The sequence below is a fragment of the Drosophila tropicalis genome, unplaced genomic scaffold (genome assembly GCF_018151085.1).
Source record: "Drosophila tropicalis isolate 14030-0801.00 unplaced genomic scaffold, ASM1815108v1 contig_867, whole genome shotgun sequence".
NCBI lineage: Eukaryota > Metazoa > Arthropoda > Insecta > Diptera > Drosophilidae > Drosophila > Drosophila tropicalis.
In genome coordinates this window covers 510,826-532,990 of record NW_027173362.1, presented here as the reverse complement: position 1 = coordinate 532,990, position 22,165 = coordinate 510,826, and the positions used below count along the sequence as shown (strand labels likewise).

General features: G+C 36.5%; 1 protein-coding gene and 1 long non-coding RNA gene across 2 annotated transcripts; both read right to left on the bottom strand.

Annotated features, from left to right (window-relative positions):
- Positions 1–368: 368 nt before the first annotated feature.
- On the bottom strand, positions 369–1,466 carry LOC137583591 (uncharacterized). The gene is made up of 2 exons (XR_011033423.1): positions 1,371–1,466; positions 369–1,312 (listed from the first exon to the last, which is right to left on the bottom strand). It is a non-coding gene; the product is annotated as an uncharacterized lncRNA (long non-coding RNA).
- Positions 1,467–2,126: 660 nt separating this feature from the next.
- Positions 2,127–20,598, bottom strand: LOC137583442 (nose resistant to fluoxetine protein 6). The gene is made up of 6 exons (XM_068298476.1): positions 19,716–20,598; positions 5,367–5,638; positions 5,108–5,286; positions 3,938–4,898; positions 2,709–3,332; positions 2,127–2,640 (listed from the first exon to the last, which is right to left on the bottom strand). The coding sequence occupies exons 1-6, from the start codon at positions 20,092–20,094 to the stop codon at positions 2,512–2,514; spliced, it is 2,544 nt and encodes an 847-aa protein (XP_068154577.1). The 5' UTR covers positions 20,095–20,598; the 3' UTR covers positions 2,127–2,511.
- Positions 20,599–22,165: the final 1,567 nt, after the last annotated feature.

Here is a 22,165-nt window from a genome sequence, read left to right as displayed (position 1 = left end):
TCTGATCTTTTATGACTTGCATTCAATTGGAGTTCCCCTTGTCCATTTACTCTGAAGTTTCAAAGTGTTTGATAAATTTAAAAAATTGATTAGAAATAAGACAAAATATAGACTAATTGTAAGAGAACTAGGCATATTGACCAACAATTGAATTTAATCCTTAACCCTGCAAATATCTAATTAAGTCTCTTTTTGACCAAAGTGTTAGCCTTTACTTTCTCACTAAAAAGTTGTTGAATTATACTTAAACCGTAACAAATTATTAGCTCGAAATAATTCTTTTGAAATCGAATAATCCGTTAGATGTATTCTAAAATACAATACTTAAACTTTCTAATTAAATAGATAAAATTACAATCATTGCAGGATTAAAAGTAAAACTCAATTCTTTAATGATATTTCAAGATATCAATTATTAAATCATTAAAAGCAACAATTATTTACCAACCAGTTATTGGGTCGCTTAAAGTTAAATACATAAATAAAACATTTGTCCTAATGGCATTTTGATTAAGGTCCTTAAATGATTAGAACATTTACCCTAAACAAAACCCATGGGGTGAAAATTTAAATGAACAATTGTTCCAACTTTTTGTGGACTCTTTCGGTTGCGTTTGAAATGAAAATTTACAAATGTCACTGAAAAAATTATATTTAAAAATATAACAAAACTAATTTAACCTTTCAATACAATAAATAGTCTTGATTTTCGCCAAGAATCATAGTGTTTATTCTGAAGGTTGTTGGATGGATAGATTCCCCTGGATCGCGCGGCTTTGCGGATTCCTTTGAAGACCTGTCTCCGTTTAAATCATACTTTTGTAGGATTCCATTTTAAGTATTCGCAGATGATTCTCAAACAAAACAGTCATCAAATAGCCAGCAATCATTTTTCGTTTTTAATGCGTTCGTCGACATCCGCAAATCGTTGGTGATGGCCAAATTGATAATGGATTTAAGCATTTAACGCAAGGCTGTTTTCTTAGACACACATGTATCTACACATCTTGTCCCCATTTGGACATGTTTCCATGTAGTAAAGTAATCCGTAATGTGTATCAAGCTCTTCTCAAGAGTTGCGAAAAAAGCTTGCATGCTTGTGGGCACAAATCCAGCTAGGGCATCGTCAATCTTAGTTTGTAGGACGCTTCCTCATATGTTTTGCTTATAAAAGGCAGAGTGCTTTTCCCATTGGTTTGTCCGTTTGGCCATCCTTAGCCTTTTCAAAACATTTTCACACCTTTGAGTTTTTTGGGGTTCCCATGTTCTTATTTTCCTTTCCCGGAGCCAAACACTGAAATGACCGCGGTGCCTTAAATGCAAAAGTTTTACTTTCAATTACCATTTATGTATGTATTTATTATTCTTACGTTTTCTGTCTGCATTGTCCCTTTTCCAATTGGAACGAAATAAATTCCAATTATTAAAAAATTATTGCAAGTGTGACCATTTTTGCGACATTTCGATGCCAAGAAAAACATATCGATATTGTCGACAACTTTTAAAATATCGATACTTCTGCGATACTTTTGCAGCACTGACCAATACTTATCCGTTACGTGAGTATATATTTAAATAAATGCTATTAAACCATATTTTGAACATTATTTAAAACAAAATGATCAATGTTATAAAAAAATAAGTTTTAAGTCGGATAAACTTATTGCTTCGAGTGCACCAAAGCATACACAACACCAAGAATTGAATTGACCGCCAAAATTGTGACAATCTCAGGACACGAATCCAATTGAAAACTTATTAAGTAATGTAAAATAATCTGAAAGAATCGACTTAAAATAATCAAAAGATGTTACTAAAGAAAATTTAAAATTTCATAAATTTAGTATTTTGATGCAACAATGTGCCCGCATCCGGAACATTGTTCCGGTTCCACAAACTGGTTCGCAAGAGCTTTGCGGGACGTTATAATTCAATTTGCTATTTAAATAATGTTTCTTGGTTTTCATTTGGTAGCAGTTTTTATTTAAACGTTTTCGTTTTTATTTTATACATACATAACAATATATAGTGTGTATCATATGGTATATATGTTTATATATATATATATACAATATGAATTTATAAAATTAGGTACTAGAGTTTTTGTGTTCGTTTTATAATTATTAACTATTAAGTACTATGTATAAGTTTTCGTCACGCACAAAAATTGTTCCAAACCTTTGGAATAAATTAAAAGACTAAAATGTACACATTAAGAAACACGATACATATAATTAAACAAAAAAAAAAAAAAATAATGAAGGAGTTGAAATTGTAGAATTAAGGCAAATATATATATGAATGTATGAGAAAGGAACAACAGTAAAGAAGGAGCGAAAAAGTAAAAAGTAGAAAGTACATAGTGAAAGTGAGGTTATGTATGAATTGATGCGATAAATATGTGGACATTGCTTTGATATACATACATACACAGGAATATAGATGATAATTATGCATAAATAAACGGGAAAAGACATAGATTTTACAAATTTACAAAAATGTTTTGCAAACTTAAGCGAGACGTTTCTTTCGACTAGGTGACAAGATTTTCAGCATTGTGACAACTGGCGCCTCAAAGGACATGGAGACGGCAAATGATAGGAAGTAAGAAATCACTGTCAGGCCAAAGAACATGACAACCTGCAAAGGAAATGATAAAAATTGATTCTTTAAATGAGTGTGATTGCTTAATGACTGTGTTTACCCACCATCATGTCTCCTCCCAAATGAAGCGGAGCATCCGAGTTAAGTGCCATAGAACGTATGACAATGGGATGCACCAGATAAGCACAATAGGTGACCCTTGAGAAGGGATATAGGCAGGGGGCCGACAGCAATGAGTTAATATAACCGCCATAGCCCGTGGAGCAGGCTATTGTTATCCAGGCCAACGACAGCGCCCATGCCGAATGACTCAACGAGCTATAGGCAGCAGCCGTGAACTGTGACAGATCAGCCCGATACAGTCCAAAGACCAGCAGAAACAGGTTCAACATGGCCAATATCCAGGCGGTGGCCACTGTCAGTTTGGGCAAACGGATTTTGCAATTCGTCCTAAAGAGAATCCAGCCCACGGCCATGCCAATAAGATAGGGGCCCAAACGAGTCCAGGGCTTGTCATATATCTTATCGAAGAGAGCCAATGGATCATCGGTGTTGGGGCGATGATTGTTCGTGAAGGCTATAACGGCTGTGGTTATCCACGACAGCACCAGGAATATCAATGTTGTTATAGCCGACAGCTTAAAGTGACGCACGCCCACAATCAAAATGATGGCTCCGATCATATAGAATTGTGTGTCATTTGCCAGATACCAGCTCCAGAGCATACACTAGAATGGATAGCAAAAAACAAACATAAAAAACAAAGTACTAAGCACCTAATTGGGAGATTAAAGCACTATTACTGCTTACAAGCACTTTAGCGCACCTAGCGGTCAACTCTGCTGTTGTAAGATTCTATTTTGGGATTGGAAATGCTTCTCTTACATAAGTTTTGTCGTAATTTTACCCCTTCCCCCTCGTTTGAGTATACTATAATCTCAAGAAATATCCCCGAATCTATCAATTTCCTTAATGCAATCCCAAACTGGGTTACTATAACTTTAAAAAATGCCAAATATATATTAATTTAATAATACATTTAAATGTATGTATGTATGTCGTAAAATTTAATTTAATTTTATATTGCATTTAAACTTTTACGTTAAAAAAAAGAGAATGCAAACAAGTTTTTTTTTCGTTTTTTGTCAGGTTTTCTTTTCTGTGTCGGGGTTTATTCAACTCGCGATATCAAGTAGGCGCATGGTAAATTTTAAAACTAAATTGCAGTTTTAAGAGTCATAATAATTTCCGATCTCTGATTAACTAAATCGCCCCACACACTGATGTCTTTTCAAGCGAGTATGGTTATTTGTATGTGTGTATGGTTACTTACCATCTCATCAACTGGAAACAGTGTGTTTATATATAGAATGTTACGCCACCAATAGTCGGGACAGGTAATGTGATCCATGGTCGGGGGGTCAAAGATGGAATAGGTGGCCAAGTATTTCATTGTCACCTGAACGACGCCCAGGACGAAAATGTATGGAGCGGTCAGACGCATGAACCGATAGGCAACTAAACCCAGGAAGTGAGCCGTCCCGGCGGTGAATTCGTTGGCACCTTTGCTCAGCTTATTGAGCTTGCCCTTGGCATTGGTCCGGAAATACAGATACGAGATGAGGAATCCGCTAATAAAGAAGAACGTATCGACACTGAACGGACCATTGGTGATGGCCTGGAAGAAGAAATTCTGTTCGACCTCTTTGCGCATCTCCATATTGTCGGAGTACTTGAAGACCACAATGCAGGTGTGGCCCAATATCACCCAGGCCATGCTGAAGGCGCGTAGTCCATGAATGCAGGGTATCGTATCGGCACCCACATTCCGGTCACAGATCGCATTGAAATTGGTAATGGCCGAGAAGGAGAGCAGCAATTCCGAGTAGATGCTCAGCTTTTCCGGCTCATGCAGATGCCCCTCGAGGTGTTCATCCGAGTTGCTATTGTTATTATTGCCGTGATGGTGATCGTGATCGTGCTCGTGCTCGTGATGTCCATTGCCGCTGTCACTGTCGCCGCCATTGCTCAATGGAGGTGGCAAATTGAGCACCAGTTGATCCAATTGCTTCAGCGAGTTCGATTGCGTATGCGAAGATTGCTTCAGCGGATCATCGTGGGCCATCATTGTGTCGCTGTAGTCGGATGAGGCGCACCCGATCCCCGAGCTGGTCTCACTGTTGTTCATCATCTCCTTGTCCTGACGACGCAGTGCCTCCTGCAGGCGACGTGTCAAGTAGATCTCATAGAGTGTGCCACAGCAGATCAAGCCCAAAACTATGCACGACACGACACTGCAAAGAGTACGTGGACAAAAGGGAGAGATTGGGAGTTTTAATACATGTTAATTGGAAGGCATGGCCATGCAAAGCTTTCCCTTTCACACAATTCACACAATATGTTAATGCATATTTAACCAGATCATTAGCGTCCCCGATCGGGCACAATTTGGCTTTTAAAAGTGAATTTCGGAATACGGAATTCAGATGGAAGGGAAACTTACACTAACAAACAAAAGGTCTTGTCCGACCAAATGTTAAACTCCTTGTCGGTTGGCACTCGTATATCCAGTACCATCAATTCCCTGGTGGGTACAGTCAAATGGGCATGATTGGTCATCAGATGGACATCGGGAATGCTGCAGCTGGAGGGCAGACACATGCCCACATAGATGGTGCGCAGCTACAATTCAGGGAAGCAAATAACAATGCAATGGGGGAGGATGTCCGACATCGAGAAGCGGATCCCTGCCTTTCACTTACCACATAAGTTGGCAACGTCTCATTCAACTGCATTTTGATCACATAGAAACCAGGAAGAAACGGTGGCGGAGCATTGGATACACTGCTGTAGGCCTGTGTATGGGCCTTGGCGAAGGGCAGTCCATTGTTGTTGTTGCTTTTAGTGTTACTGGTGTCCTTGCCGGAGTCCGCATCGATGGCATCGTCAATGGCATCGCAAAGGGCCAACGAACCCATCCAATAGTTGTTGCCATAGAAGAAACCGGATGTGTAATGACCGGAAGCATCATCCACTGTGCAAAAAAAAAACGCAAAATTCAACATACGAATACATTAAAAACATAATTATGAAAGGGAAACAAAAACAAACACATCAGGAGAAGGGCATTAAACAAATTGTTGAACTGCATCTCACACAACAAACACACACAGTCTCGTCTTATTTTTTTTGTTATGTAACTGTTGCTGCCAAAAGCATTCGAGTGGCCAATCCCCAACCCCCTTGCCCATGCCCCATCTCCATTTTCAGACATCTTCGTATGTCGTGCAGCATCAACGACCCATTCAAGTCGCTACAATCAATGTCTGGATCATCTGTAGATCATCAGATCATTAGTTTTGGTTAACAAATAGTTTCTAAAATGTTTAAGGTCCTAGATAGTTGGACAATAATTCCAATTTGGAACGATAACAGTTAATTGCCTACTGGCAACTTCAATGCTCCTATTTGAGGAGCAAATTAGTCTTAAACTTGTGTTTCAAGTGTACAAGACTCTACAAAATGCAGTGTACAAAAAACTACTGAAACAAATACACACCAAGTAAATACATATGTATATATGTATGTATATAGGTATATAGTATATATCGCATATGTATTGAAGTAATCTCCTTTTTGGTTTTTTGATTTATTTGCTGTTGTTGTCTTGTAACCAGTTACGACCAAGGCATGCAAGAGATTGAAGCTGGTCAAAATGTGGAACCTGTTTCGCCTGCAATCTTTTTCGGTTGTCTTGGCTTTTGGCTTTTGTTTTTGGTTACACCCAGCATCCAACAACATGGATTGGAATGGGTATATGCAAACGGACAGATAGAATACTGAAACTTAAAGTTTTCGATTGTAGGGGGTAACAGCAAAGTCGATCTTTTTGTTGCATTTTGGCATTTTCCCTTTGCCATTTATCTAACATGTTGTTCCCCTTAATAATGCAAAACTCTTACATGACTTTTGGAAAACCTCATTTTGTCTCTCTCTCTCTCTGTCTTGCACTCTCAAACAAGCCACATTGCAATGCCAAGAGGAGAAAGGGAGAGATGAAGAAAGGCCTTGACCAAGAGAGATTTTGTGATTGGCATGTTGTGGCAATGAAATGGGTTAGGCAAAGTTTGGAGTGTGGAGTGAGGAGTGAGAGGTGGTAATGGGGAGGGGGTGGTTAACTAAAAACACATTTGGCATTCATTTCAAAAGTTGTAACTTTTATGGTTTCATTTTAATTGTCGATTAAGGTCATTTGATTAGTTAGAGCTGCATTTCATCATGACTTCTTCTGGGGCAGTTGATTCATTTGCGTTTAATTTTGTATTTAATTGTTGTTTGGTCTCACTCATGTTCAATTGAACGTGTCATTCAGGCGTTTAACACACACACAAACACACACACACACACACAACCAATTTTGTTGGCTTGGTCGCTTTTTTTTCTTCTTTTTTTGGTAGCACATACAAAGATCACAAAGATGGGGCAACAAAATAGTTATCAAGGTGACAGCCACTGAACATGACTGAGCTCGATTGCCAGTCACAGTCACCCATTTGCCATATGCCAGATGCCAGAGACATCCGATCTAAAAGAAACCAAAAACGCCACCGAAAACCAACATCAAGAGATTTTGATTTTGATCATGTACATATATATTTATATTTGTGTATTCTTGTCAACACCAGAGAAGGTCATTTTTGACAGTAATGCAAAGAGACTTATTATATTTATTTGGAAAACATTTGCCATAACAACAACAACAACAACAACAATAAGGGAAATAATATGCACTACTAACTAATTGATAAGTGTAGCTACTTGCGATGTACTTAATGTTTAACCATAAGATAAAACATTTCATGGACTCTAAACAAGATAACTAACTAAACCAAAGACAGTGCTTATTAAAGGTAAACCTAAAAAAAATAATTGCCTCCTTGGACTAAACTGTGTAAGTTGATGATGACTAATCTAGAGACTCGCCTAATTAGAATGTCGAGGAGAGGGCTGAAATAAATTAACCAAGTCTACCATAATTTATGGTAAATCAAAAATTAGGGCAAATGTTTTTCTGTTTCTCAAACAAATTTCATTTAAGAAATATAAAGAAGGTTCATTCGAAATCAGAAAAGGAAATTTGAATATTTTTATGAGAAAACTAATTGAAGGATTCAAGGGGGAGTCCTGCGGTTCGAAACACCTCATAAAATGAGACAATTCAAAATAATTTTGAACTTTTTTCAGCACTTTGTACCTACAACGAGTGAGTCTTTCCTCATGCAGAAATTGGGCGGAGAATCTGAGTTCTGGATCGGACACTTTTCGAAAACATTTTTTAAATCCGTTCATGACTAATCTACATAGACTAAACAGGCTAAATCCATAGCTTTTGAAGCCAAGATAATCAGAGAAGGATCAGATTCGATACACCCATGATGTTCGTCTGTCTATCTGAATAAGGACAGCGTTCCCCCATCAGTTTAAGTTCCTTTTTACTGGACATGGAATAATTTCAAATTGAGTGAACTAAAACCCAATTAAAATACTTTCAGAACAAAGATAACTTACTACAAATGGTTTAGAACTAACTACAAATAAAGTAATTAAGGAAATCAAGTTTATTACTTGACCATTTATAACCTAAAGAAGATTTAAAACCAAACATGGGATCTCGTAAATGAATTGCATTTCCACGTGATGCTCAAAAACTATTTCAAGTAAATGAAATGATCAGTTTTTGGTTGGATGTACTTAAATATATTTACTAAATTGGAATATTTGTATTTTGCGTTTTAAAGAGCTATCATAACCCTCAAGATGAAGTAAGCCTCATCATCTAAAAAGCGTAGACAAATATAATATGTTGTTTGGAAGGTAGGACAAAGCAAACAAAGCTGTGAACATTTAAACAAAAAAGACAAAAAACAAAGCAAAAACAACAAAAACAAGACAACAGCAGCGACAACGACAACGACAACTACAACTACAACTACAACGACAAACGACAAAATTTAAACAAACTTTGGGTGTGGCAGTGACAAAACTGTTGAAATTTTGTTTTGATTGATGAAATGCGGGCAACATCAACAATAAAAATTATTTATAATAAGCTTAATACTTGGGGACGCAAAAAAAAAAACAACTAAAACATTAAAGGCTATGTCGAAAATATCAACAACAACTGAAATTAATAAATATTATTAATAGTTATCATTATACACATACAATAATATCTATTTGCCTCTATGGTATGGTGATATTGGGCGGATTGCGAAAGGTTGGCCAAATGTATATAGTCTGTATATATATGATAGTACTTTGTGTATATGTATGTGTCTGATGGCTACGCGTCTCAAATGTAAACGGTTGCAATTAAAATACAAAACAAAATGCGTCAGAACTCGTAACCGTAACCGTAACCGTAATCGCCATCGTAACCATAATATTTAATAACAAAATTGCCCACATGACAAATTGATACATACTCTAACGCAGTTAAACGGGTCACTAAGGTATTTCAAACAAAAATGGTAAATTTATTAACCGGACTAATCAAAAGTAAAGGAATATTTGTGGTTTAACGAGTATTTCTAAAATAAAGAACAATAATGAGAATTTTATGAAAAGTTAGTTGATAAGGAAAAGAAAATGCAAGGTAAACTTAGAGTCTGTTCTCTTCTTTCGATTTAGTAACTTATAATTCACAACTGGTTTTAGCCCTAAAGCTTAGAATTGTTAGCGAACTTTGCTTATAAGAGAACTGAATAGTTTTAAAAGTTTGTTTTAGGCAGAACTGAGCCTGAAGACTATTTCAAGAAGAATGTTAACAGTTTTTGTCACAGTTACTTTCAAATTTGAATAATAGTTTGCAAGATTTATAAAATGATCTCAAAGCATATTAAGTATGGAGTGTTTTAGTTTCCTTCTATTAACTACATTCCTTTCCATGCTCTAACTCAATGTCCTGCACAGTTTTTGGTAATCTTAAGTGATTGAAAACTGATTCGTTAACTGAATAAATCATCTTTTGTAGAGTATTGAAACTTTGGCCATAATTCAAGTACGTCTATGCATATTTATCTATTTATCTATATATAATAAATAATCTCTCTTTCTCTTTTCCTTACGCTTAAATCATGCAGTTAATTTTTACTTTTTGGTCTCACCCAAAGCAAACGAATTGTTTGCACAGACTTTTCAATGATGGGCGCCACTACCAAACCCCCCATCTTCCCCCTCTCCCACTCTTGCTCTCTCATGGTTAATAATTATAAAAATCAATAGTATGTACGAATGAGAAAAAAAATAAACAAATTGTCCAAAAAAAAGGGGGGTGAGAAGAGAGGAAGAGAGAAGAAGACAGAAAAGAATATGTAGGCATAGATATTGAAAAAGAATTTGTATTAATGCTCGTTTTATACTTAGTGCCAGTTGCAATGATGAACTTGACTTTTTGTGTGTGTAAGTACCATGTTTTTCAACTTGTACTTGAGCTTAGTAGCTGTTGTTTAGTTACAGCAAATACAATATGCTCTTCATCAAGATGATCATCATCATCATCATCATCATCGTGGTCATGATAATCTGTTTATTAGTATTGACTTGATAAGTTCACTTAACATTCTTGATTCGCTTCTTCTCTAACTAATTAAGCAATTAAACTCAATAATAACCTTGTAAAAGAATGTGAAGGTGACAACAGCTCTATATACTTACATATATATATCCCTGATCAGTATTCACATAAATACAGGGGTAAATACAGTCGGAAATTTAAAGAAAAATCAAACATCTGAACCATTTATATATGTTCATGAATAGTAGTCTCAGATTTGTCAATGTGGCGTGTATATATCCAATCTTATTTTCGCCTCATTACCAAGAACTCAAAGCCATTTCCTCTTGTTATCTATCATACTCATACATACATACACACATACATACATATGTTTGTATGTGTGAGTTATGGGCACTTATATGTTAACTCCATCATTTATGTATCTTTCTCATTAGAACCCTTTGCCAAAAAAAAAAAATAATAATAATAATAATACGATGGGGAAAAAAGAGTCGTTGGACTCTAAGCAAGCTAATGGGCATACATTAAAGGCGTGTGTTGTAGATTTGTTAAATATTTGTGTATAAAACAAACAATGAAATAACAACCCAAAACGCCCGACAACTTCCTCATGTTCGACCAGCAGGATTATGACAAATTTGTCGAAACAAATGATCATATCAGTGTGGGCAAAGAAAGCCGTAAGACTTTCAAATAATTTATATCGAAATTTAGAAATTTTGAAATCGTAAACAAGCCTATTTAAAGAGAATGCTCGTAATTCTTATAATTAAATAAGTTAACTTATCTATTTTACTTGTTATAGTCAATAGTCGTGTGATTTAAGGAGGAACCAATTTCAATGTCTTTTATTTTGATGTTGTATTTTACAATGAAATGGGTTCTAAAATATAATAACATAGTGAATGAAACAGAATCAAAGGCAAAAAACAGTAAATAAAGATCTTAACCCAAAACAATCCATATTAAACGAATAATAACTAATAATGGACTACAGATTTTACAATTCTTGCTTCAATCTGGAATTCTATCGAATTTGAGGCCTGTTAAAGGTATACCTAAATTTTTAACTAATACATATGTTCACGTTCCACTCACTAAATATTGTTCTATCATTCTTCAATATCTTTCGAACATCCTTTAAGTGAGAAAAACATGTCGACCATCGAAATGGAATTGAGTTGTTATCGTTTTTAAAAAAGGACTTTTGGAGGAGACGTCATCGTTATATAAAGATTTCTTATATTATTTCTTTAAGATCAATGGAATTTTTACCACTGTATTTACATTAACATGTTCTAAAAGCTTCTGTTACATGGCTCATGAAGAGCTTCTATATATAAAATGACTTCTTTGTGGAATTCGAAGAGGAGAAGACTTGTTTTTCCTTACTCCACTCGACATGCTATTGAGCATTGGAGTTTTGTACCATTTGCAACTGGGCAGATCAAACAAGGACTTTATCCTCTTTTATGGTTGCCAATAAAAGCCAAATAAGTTTAATGTAAATAAAATGTTTAAAGTCATGTGAATTATGAATTATTGTGGGGAAGAATCAAATTATGATATTTTTAACAAAAGTTTGCCCACGAAAACAAATTTAAACCTTCATAATTTAAAAGCTTGGCAACCCTGGAACCAATAATGTTTCAAACTTAATTTCGAAAGCGAAAACGATTGACATTTATTATTATCGGTTATCGGCAATAGACTATTGAATACAAAATTTAAAAAATATTATTGAAAGACAACAATTTTTGATAGTCTGATATTTACTGTTATGACCATAATATTTTCCTGTAATACAAATGTTTGTAAATGACAAGAAAGAAAGAAATATTTGTATTTTTGAAATTTCTCTAGAGACAAATGTAAGATCGAATATTATATATAATAGTTCTTCAATAAGAAATGTTTAACTAGAAAACCTAAACTTTTCCAATTTCAAATAAGCTATGCCAAGTTGAGTCTGAGAGCCAATCGTGTCATGAGTAAAAGAATTGGCAAGGGTATTCAAACGACGGCACGATAAAAGGCCAGCCTAGTCCTCTTTGTTGTTAATTACAGTGTGTTTATGTGCGTGTATTTTATAACAATTTGTTAAACATTTTTTTTTTTATATTTTGTTTGTCTGTGGTTGTTGCCTAATTGAGTCACATAATAAAATTCATAATAATAAAAGTAATAAAACAGAGAAGAAAAAATTGTAAAATAAACGTGCAAGTTGCTTGAGCAATTTTATGCTTGAAGATGCTCAAATTGATCAAATCCGACTAATCTCTGCGCCACTTTGAAACTTCCTGAAGAATCTAGTTGATATATAATATATATATGTGTATGGGATGGCATTTTATATTATATCATTTTTTGGAATTTTATGTAATTGTTAATTTAGATCTGAGGCGTTTTCAATGTCAATGCTGGGGCCTGGGGTCGAGCGCCCACCATTCGAGCAAAGAGCTGGGGGAAGTGACATTGAAACAAATCCAGCGAATTTTGTTTGGTTCCCTCTTCTGTTATTTTGCCGTTGGCGCTTTCGCTTAGCTGTTGAGTAAAAACCAAGACCAAAAACCAACGAAACAACAAAAACGACAAGCAGACGCCCCAACACATAATACATAATACCGAAAATAATAATAATAAACAACCAACAACAACAACAACAACAAGAGTGAGAGTGGTAGTGGATCCGACCTAAAAGACACAGACAGAGACTTGGCCTGTCTTTCGTCTATCCTCTGCACAGGGATCCAGCACAAGGTCAGCTGCATCTTCAGCTGATGCGGTGACTAACTGGTATTTCTCTCTCTGACTGACTGACTGGCTGACTGACCGACTGACACGTGGCATGGTCAGACCCGGTCCGGCCTAGCCCGGTCAGGCCAGGCAAGTTTCTTTTTTTGCGTAATGAAATGAATTGAATTTTTGGTCCATGTTTGTCCGATTATTACTCAGTCTCAGGGTTGCATTTTGCATATACATATGTATACCAACTACGGATCTGAGTCATGTATAATGAAAACCATACAAATTCATATAAGAATCTAAAAATGAAACATCATCAAAGTCAAATAATTAGCCAATGCGAATGTTCATTAACAAGATGAGTAAGTCAAATTTTGAATAAAGTAAAATAGACGATTTGATGGAAACTGAAATGCAAATATTCGCTACTAACTATCTGGAGGAATCGCCAGAAACTTTTGGTTCAATATTATCGTTCATACATTTGGACCTCAGTAACTCAAACACTCACGGACAACTTTCCTATTGCATAAGAAACCTTTGAGACCACCCAAAAAACCAACTCTGCAATTATGGTCAATAACCCCAAATTTGTACCATTTCATAATGCGACGAAAGAGAGTGAGAAATAAAGATTGAGCAGGCAGGTCGTTCGGCAGGTGGAAGGTAAATAAGATATACATATGTATATACTTTTGAAATTTTGGGCACGTTTCGACTTTTACCTAACGGAAATATTACTAGTCGTTGTCGTTGACGTTGTCTTTTAGTTACTTTTACTTTAGACTTCAGTGTCAAATGCAAATGCGTATGAAATCAAATCGAAACGAATGAAATCAAACGAACTGCCAGCGCCTAGATATACGTACATACATACATATGTATTCAAATATATGATGATAATAATGACAGACTGTTATGGCATAGACGTAAGTTAGGACACAGATATGCGAAGCTGAGGCAAGGCGGGGGAGAGCCTTCGAATCGCATTGCATTGCAGCCATAGAAATTGCTTGATTAACAGTCAGTCCCAAGACCAATTGGTATATTAAACTTGAAAACCATTTAACTATTTGGCTTAAAAAAGCACACACACACGCACACACACACACACAACTACACAATCATCATCTGTCTAAGCATTTGGCCCTTTTTGCCCTCCTGTTTTTCCAGGTAACCAAATTAACCACTTTAACGCCGTCTCATGATGATCTTTTGCTTTTTTTCAGAGTCCAATTGTCATTAAGTTTAAGTCTAATTATTTTATTCGCCTTTGTGGTTAATAATTTGAATAATTGTTGTTGCTGCTGTGTTATAGTCGCACGCCAAGTTAATAAAAAAAAAAAAAACGAAATAACAACAAACGCAAATATAAATGCAAATTGTCGCATTTTGGCATACGTCATAACAAGAGTTATTTAGGCCAGGCCAACAAGTGAACTTTAAGTGGCTGAATGTGTGCAATTCAGACTGCGCTTAAGTTGGGAGTTGAGAAGTTGAATTTACATTTACATAACCAGGCCATAAATAAAGTGAATTGAATCTTGTAAATCTTATAAGTTGATAAACCGAGAAGGCTTATCAGAAGACAGCCAGTCCTTGACTTTGGAGGAATAGCAACACTCAAGCCAACATCACATAATATTGAAGAAATTTATGGTCGAAAGATCAATAGAAAAATCGATAGTCAAATCATTTTGGACTTATACATCACGATTCTGGGGATGAACTTGAGATATCTTGATGTTTAATGGTATTGTTTATGATAATGTTTACTTGCTTAAGATGAAATGGATATGATCATCAGATAACTTGACAGTAATTAAAAGATAATAGTTAAAAGATTTAATAGATAGTCGTACCTAATATTGTATAATTGTGTTGGCTTTTAAGACAACTAATTAACTTGTTTGTCAACAAAGCAACAATAAGTTTTATTAACGTCATTCTTTCCTTTTCCGTATGTTGGTCATGAGTTAGATTCGTGAATATATTTAACGAAATTTCGGTATGAAAAAGAGCCCATGTCAGGTGAGTAAAAATGCAATATGAACTCCTAGTCGGACTCTGCACTAACTAACTAACTAACTAACGACTTTAATCTTTAATCTTTAAGACATCTTGTTTAGTTTTAACTCACAGACTTGGCCTAGCAACTTGGTCTGGAAGAATTCCCTGAGACTGTCGTTGGTTATAGTTTTTTTTTGAACTTGAAAGTTAATTGGTTAAAAGACCCCCTCGACACCTCCCCGCATGCACATACACCATTCTGATAGTATTTAATGTTAATTTAAACAAGTTTACAACGCTCAAGACCTACGGCATTACGCATACGCCATGGGGGCACACAGTTTGTGGCCTAAGTCTTTTGTCTCAATGAACATGCATAAATCTCATATGTCGGTCAAAGTTGAAAGTGTTTATAGACATATGTATATATGTATGTATATGAAGGTATTATATATGAATAAAATAAACCGTTATTACGCACAGCAGCCAGTAAACAGACATGGCCATAAAACAAAATGAAAAAAAGTAAACATTAAACAATAATAAGAAATATAGAGAAAGAAAGAGAGAGAGATAGAGAGAAAGAGGGACAGAGACAGAGAGAAAGACAGGGAGAGAGAGAGAGAGAGGTAGAGAGAGAGAAACTGCAAGACATTGCAACAATCAAATTAAAGTTAAATTACATAAGCCATGGCTTAGCTTTGATGTTCGTTAGCTGACCAGAGTTGTTGTTGTTGTTGTTGTTGTTGTCTTAGCGTGTTTATTGTTTGTTGTGCAATTTTGTTGTCTACTGTTGCTAGTGTTGTTGCTGCTGCTGCTGCTGCTACTTCTGCCTCTTCTTCTGCTTTATCGGTTTTCGTCTTTTATGGGAAAGCCGTAGAAATTATGTTGCGTGACGTTTCATTTCGCACAAAGACTGTAATTGGGGCCTGTTACTCCATCCCCCCATCTTCATGCCCCCCCTCCCTCTCCTCACTCTCTGCCAATCCCCTACAACCCTGTCTACTGCTACTCCTTGAAAAACAACAACAAAAACTAAGTCGGCTAAGTATATTGGCCTAAAAAACTACACAGACACAAAAATTTATTGTTGCTGTGCATTGTAGCCAACTAATGACCAAACAGGCCAGTAGACAAAGACACAAATAGACAGACCGACAGACAGACAGACAAACAGATAGATAGACCGAGACAAAGACCTCACCAAACTGACAGTCGTTTTGATTTTGGAATACCATATAACGATGCCAAGTCAAAAGTCCCAAGATTTGACAATTCAATTCATTTAATTTGTGAGATTTGCAGGGTATATTTGAGTCGGCACTTTGAACATTTTCTGTGTGTCTTGTCTTGCCACATTTGCAGGTGAAATGCCAGGCGACGAGGTCAAAATTCAGAGATTTGCAAATTATTGACAATTTATTTTTTTTGTTCGATGTTATTGCATTTGGTTTTTCCTTACCCGAGTTTTGGCCAATTTTTCCTGGAACACTGTGAAAGCTTTCGAGGAAGTTTGCAGATGGCAAATATATGCACATACAACTAACAAAAATCACTATCATCGCGTTGCTGCTGACGATGATGACGATGATGAGGATGAGTGCAAATATTTGCATTTCCTCTTAGACTTTTTGCCGACGTCCAAACACACAAAGCGCAAAAAAAGACGAAGAAACCAAAATTTGAAGACAAACCACAAACAAAATTTCTGGTTTTCTTCCTCTTTTTTTCGCAATACCCGAGGAGAAGAGAAGGCTAAACTTGAAGTTGAAGTGCAAATGTAACTAGTTAATATTTGCATAGGTTAACCGCTATGGTTAGCGGTTATTGGTATCGAAACCGAGAAACTGGCAAAGGGAACCGAGTAATCAATCGAATTGAAATCGATTTGGTTTGGAATTCAGGCTAACTATGCTTGGCACTTTTGACCGAGAACTTCAAGATTGAATTAATTTCATCGTTTACCCACGTCATGAGCTTTGTCAAGTGGCCCGAGCTAACCTTCAACTCGAGCCAAAGCAACACATATCGCCAATTGAACTACAGGCAATCAGCTAAAGCAACGGAGCGTAGCTGCAACAGCGGCAACGGCAGCCACATTCAGTTAGCAGTTAGCAAAAAGGTAAAAAAAGTGGCAACATTTATTAGCCATTGATCTTGGCCATCAAGCCTGGTTGTCGTCTGTTTCGCCTGTTGTAAGAAAACCAGTGCAGAAACAAAACAAAATGGAAAAAAAAGCCAACGTTTAAATAACAATTTGAGCCAGTTAAATAAGCTGCACGGCGTTGGCCAAGCTCGAGCGGATGATGCCCAAACTTGCTTTTGAACAGGAAAACGCCCGGCTTCAGCCCCCCAGACCCCCCGCTAACCAACCCGACGATTCAAAAACGAATCTTACTTCATGTGACAATGACAGAAACCATTGACACACTTTAACATCGAAAAAAAAGAAGAAAAAAACAGAGAAAAAACCAAATAAAGGGAGAGGAGGATAGGGAGCGAGAGAGTGGAGAGAGGGGGAACACACAGAGTTGACTAATTGAAAACGAAAATAAAAGTTATGATCATAATAATGGTGTTGACATCTTACCACAAACAGCCAGCAATTTGGCCAAAAAACCTTTTAAAAATACAACAAAAAAGGGGTTAAAAGACCAACCCATGCAATCACAGACAGACTTTTGAGAACTTGGCCAAAAACATGATAAGAATACCGATTACTTTTTAAGGGAACTCACACTCAAGTGCATCAAGGGAAATCCAATTTGTAAAGTTGTCAATTTTTCTGGTACACATTTAAAAATTTTGGGAATTTCCACATCTTGAGATTCATAACTTTTTGGTACCTTATATAATAACCGGTATTTGTCATTTTTGTTTTTTCTTTCAGCCCGCTTCAAAGTTCAAGTCTTTCGAATGGAATCGAATTTCAAAATTTAATAATATCACAAAAGTTTCTTCAGTTCCGATTCGCCCTAATAGAGAGAGAGAGGGAGAGAGAGAGAAGGAGAGTTTTTGTTTGAGAATCTTATTTCTCTATGACATCACTGGATTTCTCAGACTTTCACCACTTTTTGTCCCCCCTCCTGTCTTTAGTGTAAGAGCTGAGAGTGGTCCACAGGTGTCTATAATTTAGCACATTTTTTGTGTGGCGGAAGAAAAACGAAAACTTTGCAACGAAAACAACAAATATATCATTTCATTTCCTTTTCTTGGATTTCAATTTTTTCTCCATTTCGAGAGAGTGAGTGAGGGAGGGGCGGGGGATGGGAGTCAGCGATGTATTGAATCTTTCTTTTCGAGCGCCGTTTTGTGTTAATTGATTACATAACCGTCATGTATGCTGCTAGTTTTGGGAGAGTGGCGGCAATTGCCAACTGATTGTGAGTTGGCCCGATACGATAAGTTGGTCAGTAGACGGGGGCGTGGCCATAACACAACAGGGGCCGACATTAAACTGTGACTTGGACTTGCATTGCAATGGAAAACAAGTTGTACAACATATATTTTGATATTATATACATCTACTTATACTCTAACCCAAAGGGTATTGCAATTATTGTCAAGCAGTTCGCAAGCTTCTTGAAAACTCGCTTCGAACTTGGCACTACAATTTTCGGATAATTCCAGATAGCGCTCTTGAAGGGTTAAAGTAATTAGTAATGCGAATAACCCATCGAGATTTCAAAGTACTGTAACCGTAATTCGTCATTTTAGCATCAATAGATTACGATTACAATCCCTGATATCTGCTTGTAACTGCTGACATAATGACTAAAGCATTTTGTCTGACCAAAATTGTAAATTGAAAAACTGAACTGAAAAACCAAAAACCAAAAACCGAAAATCCACAGCAACACAACTGCAAAATTGTAATGAAAACTAGCAAATTCAATTGAGTTGTTGGTGTTGTTGGTGATGTTGTTGTTGCTGCTGTTGCAGTTTGCTGGCTTTGGCAAGAACTTAATTGCGACCTTGGGCGGCGGCGGCATGCATTTATGTGCATACATACATATGTAGATTGTATGCCATGGGCTGTCCAAAGAGATACAACCAGATAGACATAGAAGGCAGAACGAATAAAGGGGCACGTTCACATACATACATACATAACCATAGACCGACCATACATATGTATAGATACATACATATGTACATAAGCATGACTAAAGTGAAAGATCAATGAATAAACCGTTTTTAATTGTTCACCGAAAATCACATGAAAACATGCAACATCGACAAGAACAGCAACAAAAACACCATCGAACATGATTCTACAGAAATTTGCAAGCGAATCAAAAAGAGCTCAAACTGCATCTGATGTCACGTTATTGTCTTCATCAAGAGTTCTTCCGCAATCTGGAACATTGGGGAAATAAAAAGAAAATTCTTCGAAAAATACGATATGTATAAAAAAGTCTCGCAATATCAAATGACATTTGGTAAATAAAGAAGACTTCAAAGTCTATGTGGTCAGAAAGCAATTGACAGCGTCTTGAGGCTAGCTCAGCAGCCAGCCAAAATGGTCCATTGAGGACTCGAAAGGAGTTTATTTCTATATGGAAAAAGAATGAAGAAACAAATAAGCCAATTTTCCTCTTAGTGGAGATAAATGTCTTTAGTTTAGCTCGTCTTGGTCAAAGTTTTGGTTCAACTGAGAAGAGCTAGGAAAACCTCAACAATCCTTCATGTATTTTTTGATTTTAGATCCTTTGGATTTCAAAATGATTAACTTCACTTCTCTTTTGGAGGGATGGTATTCGTTGTGTTCACTTACTTTTTATAGCCCACATTTTGGTGTCAACAAGGCCATGAAAATAACTGCGCATATCCTTGGTGCAGTTCGTGGACAATTTGGCTTCTGCCATCAAGGCTGGCCATGCGGCTGCCAGCTGCGACAAATCGAACACGTTGAGATTATCGCGCAGACGTTGAGCGCGCGATAAATCGATAGACAGGTCGCGATCCGTATCGACGAGTCCTGTGTGCAGACTCAAGTTGATAACATTGTGATTTTGACTGTTATCCGTAACACTGGCGGCCGAGATGTTTAGCTTCACCTTGCCCTCGTCCTTGTCGATGGCTCCCCTGATGCTGCCCAGCAAAAGAAGCAATATCGTCAATGGCAGCAGCATCGATGGCTGCTTTAGGCCCATGATTCAGAAATCTGATTTTCTTTTCTATTGTTGGCTTATCAAATTGGCTGGGCACGTCTTCGCGGCGTATCGTTCACTTTCACTCAAAACAAAATCACAAAAAATGTTAACAAAAAAAAAAAAAAACCAAAATAAAATAAATTTATTATAGGTGCTAATCCAGCAAGTTCCCAATGTATTCTTACAACATTTTCGCAAAAAAAATTGCAGAGGAACAAATACGAACAAAAAAATGCAGAGAAGACACTTAAATTTATGGTTTTCAAAATTTTTGTATCACTATTTTGATGATGATTTTTGTTGATAAGCCGTTAGAATTTTTCAAAAATTCTAAATTTTATTTTAATTGATTGCTATTTTTGACACTGACTTTCGTAGGGCACGCGCGAAACTTTAAATTTTTATTTTTTTTTTTTTTTTTTCTCGTGGTGTATTTTTGGAGGTTTGATCAACGGAGCCCTAGTTCAGGCCACGACCGCTCGGCATGAACGCACATCTACGAATTGCGACTGCGCGTCTTGAGCAGCTGTAAAAATATGCCAACAATTTCGAAAAGAAACAACATACACACACACACAAACATCGAAATCAAAAAAGCGTAGCCCCAAAAAGTCACTGCGACGCGTGAGAAACCCCAAAAACTCTACGGCTACGTTTGTGTCTCCGGTGTTCGTTCTCAGTTTCTCTCAGTTGCAGTTGAAAGCGCAAGTGAGAGCGTGAGTGAACAGTGCTGCTGCTTCAAGCTAGAGTTGGAGTTAAGAGTTGGATGCACCGTTAAACGAACACCACCCAGAGAGAGAGAGAGAGAGTGAGCTTACCTGGTAACGAAAGTGACAGCCAAAGAAATGCCAACTGCAAAAGCACGCAGATAGAGAGAGAGAGAGAGCGACTCCAAGAGAGGGAGAGCTCAAAATGTTGCTGCTGCGGCTGCGGCTGCGCCTGTGTGTAAAATGCCCTGCGTCATCGCCTATGTTGTAATACAAATGAATGTCTCTATGTGTGTGTGTGTGTGTGTTGCAAAAGTGGCCGCAAAAAGCAAATTAGCAGCAAAAGTGGGAATAAATGCAATTACGAATAAATTGCTGGAATTTTATATCATAAAACATTAAAAACAAAAACAGCAAAAAAAGTTTATTTTTATGTACGAAAATATATATACTTATGAAAATAATTTCAAATAATTTCAAATATTTCTTAACTATTAAATGGCCTTAAATAAAAAGGATACAAAATATAAGTTTAAAGCAGTGTGAAAACAATTGTAAAATAAATAATTATCAATTAGAGTTATAAAGAATAAAGTTAAAAAAGTAAAATATATTAAATGACCCATATACACTTACATATGAACGAATAACGGCAATTAAATAAGATAAATTACTTAGCATAAAAAAGCAACCGATCTAAAACGATTCAGAAAGTCTCCTTTTTCGTGATTGTGGCAGGAACAAGAAATGCCCAGGAAATGTGGTAAGAGGCAGGCTAATTGCTATCGATGTATGTATGTATGTATGTATGTGTTAGTGACCTGTTTACGTTCACACACTCATCCAGACCATTACACATACATACATTTGTAGACTTGCACATGCCAATGGACAGCCAACAGGCGTATACGTGATGCTGTGAGTCCACAGGCCTTCCCAATTGTCCAATTGTAATTTATTTTTTGTTGTTTTTTGGTTGGTTGGTTGCATTTACCTGACAAAAGTTGTAAATATCAACAATAAATACTTACTTACATACATACATACATATGTATGTACATACAACTTACAAGAAGTTGTCGCCGTTTCTCTGATGGCTGGGGCACAGCATCGATACATACAAGTATAAATTGTGCAATCATCCTCCAATCCATAGTGTATGGCAGTGCTTTTTAAATTTTTCGATAAAAGTTGGGAACAGAAACAGAAACAGAGACAGAGCCAGAAAGAGTAAGAGAGAAAGACTGCGAGAGAGCTGCTGGTTGAGATCGAGAGTGAGACTAAATAACCGTTAGCCAAGTTAAAGAAACCAGTTCTTTTGGCAAAAATATTATTTTAAAATTAACAACAACGACAACAAGAAA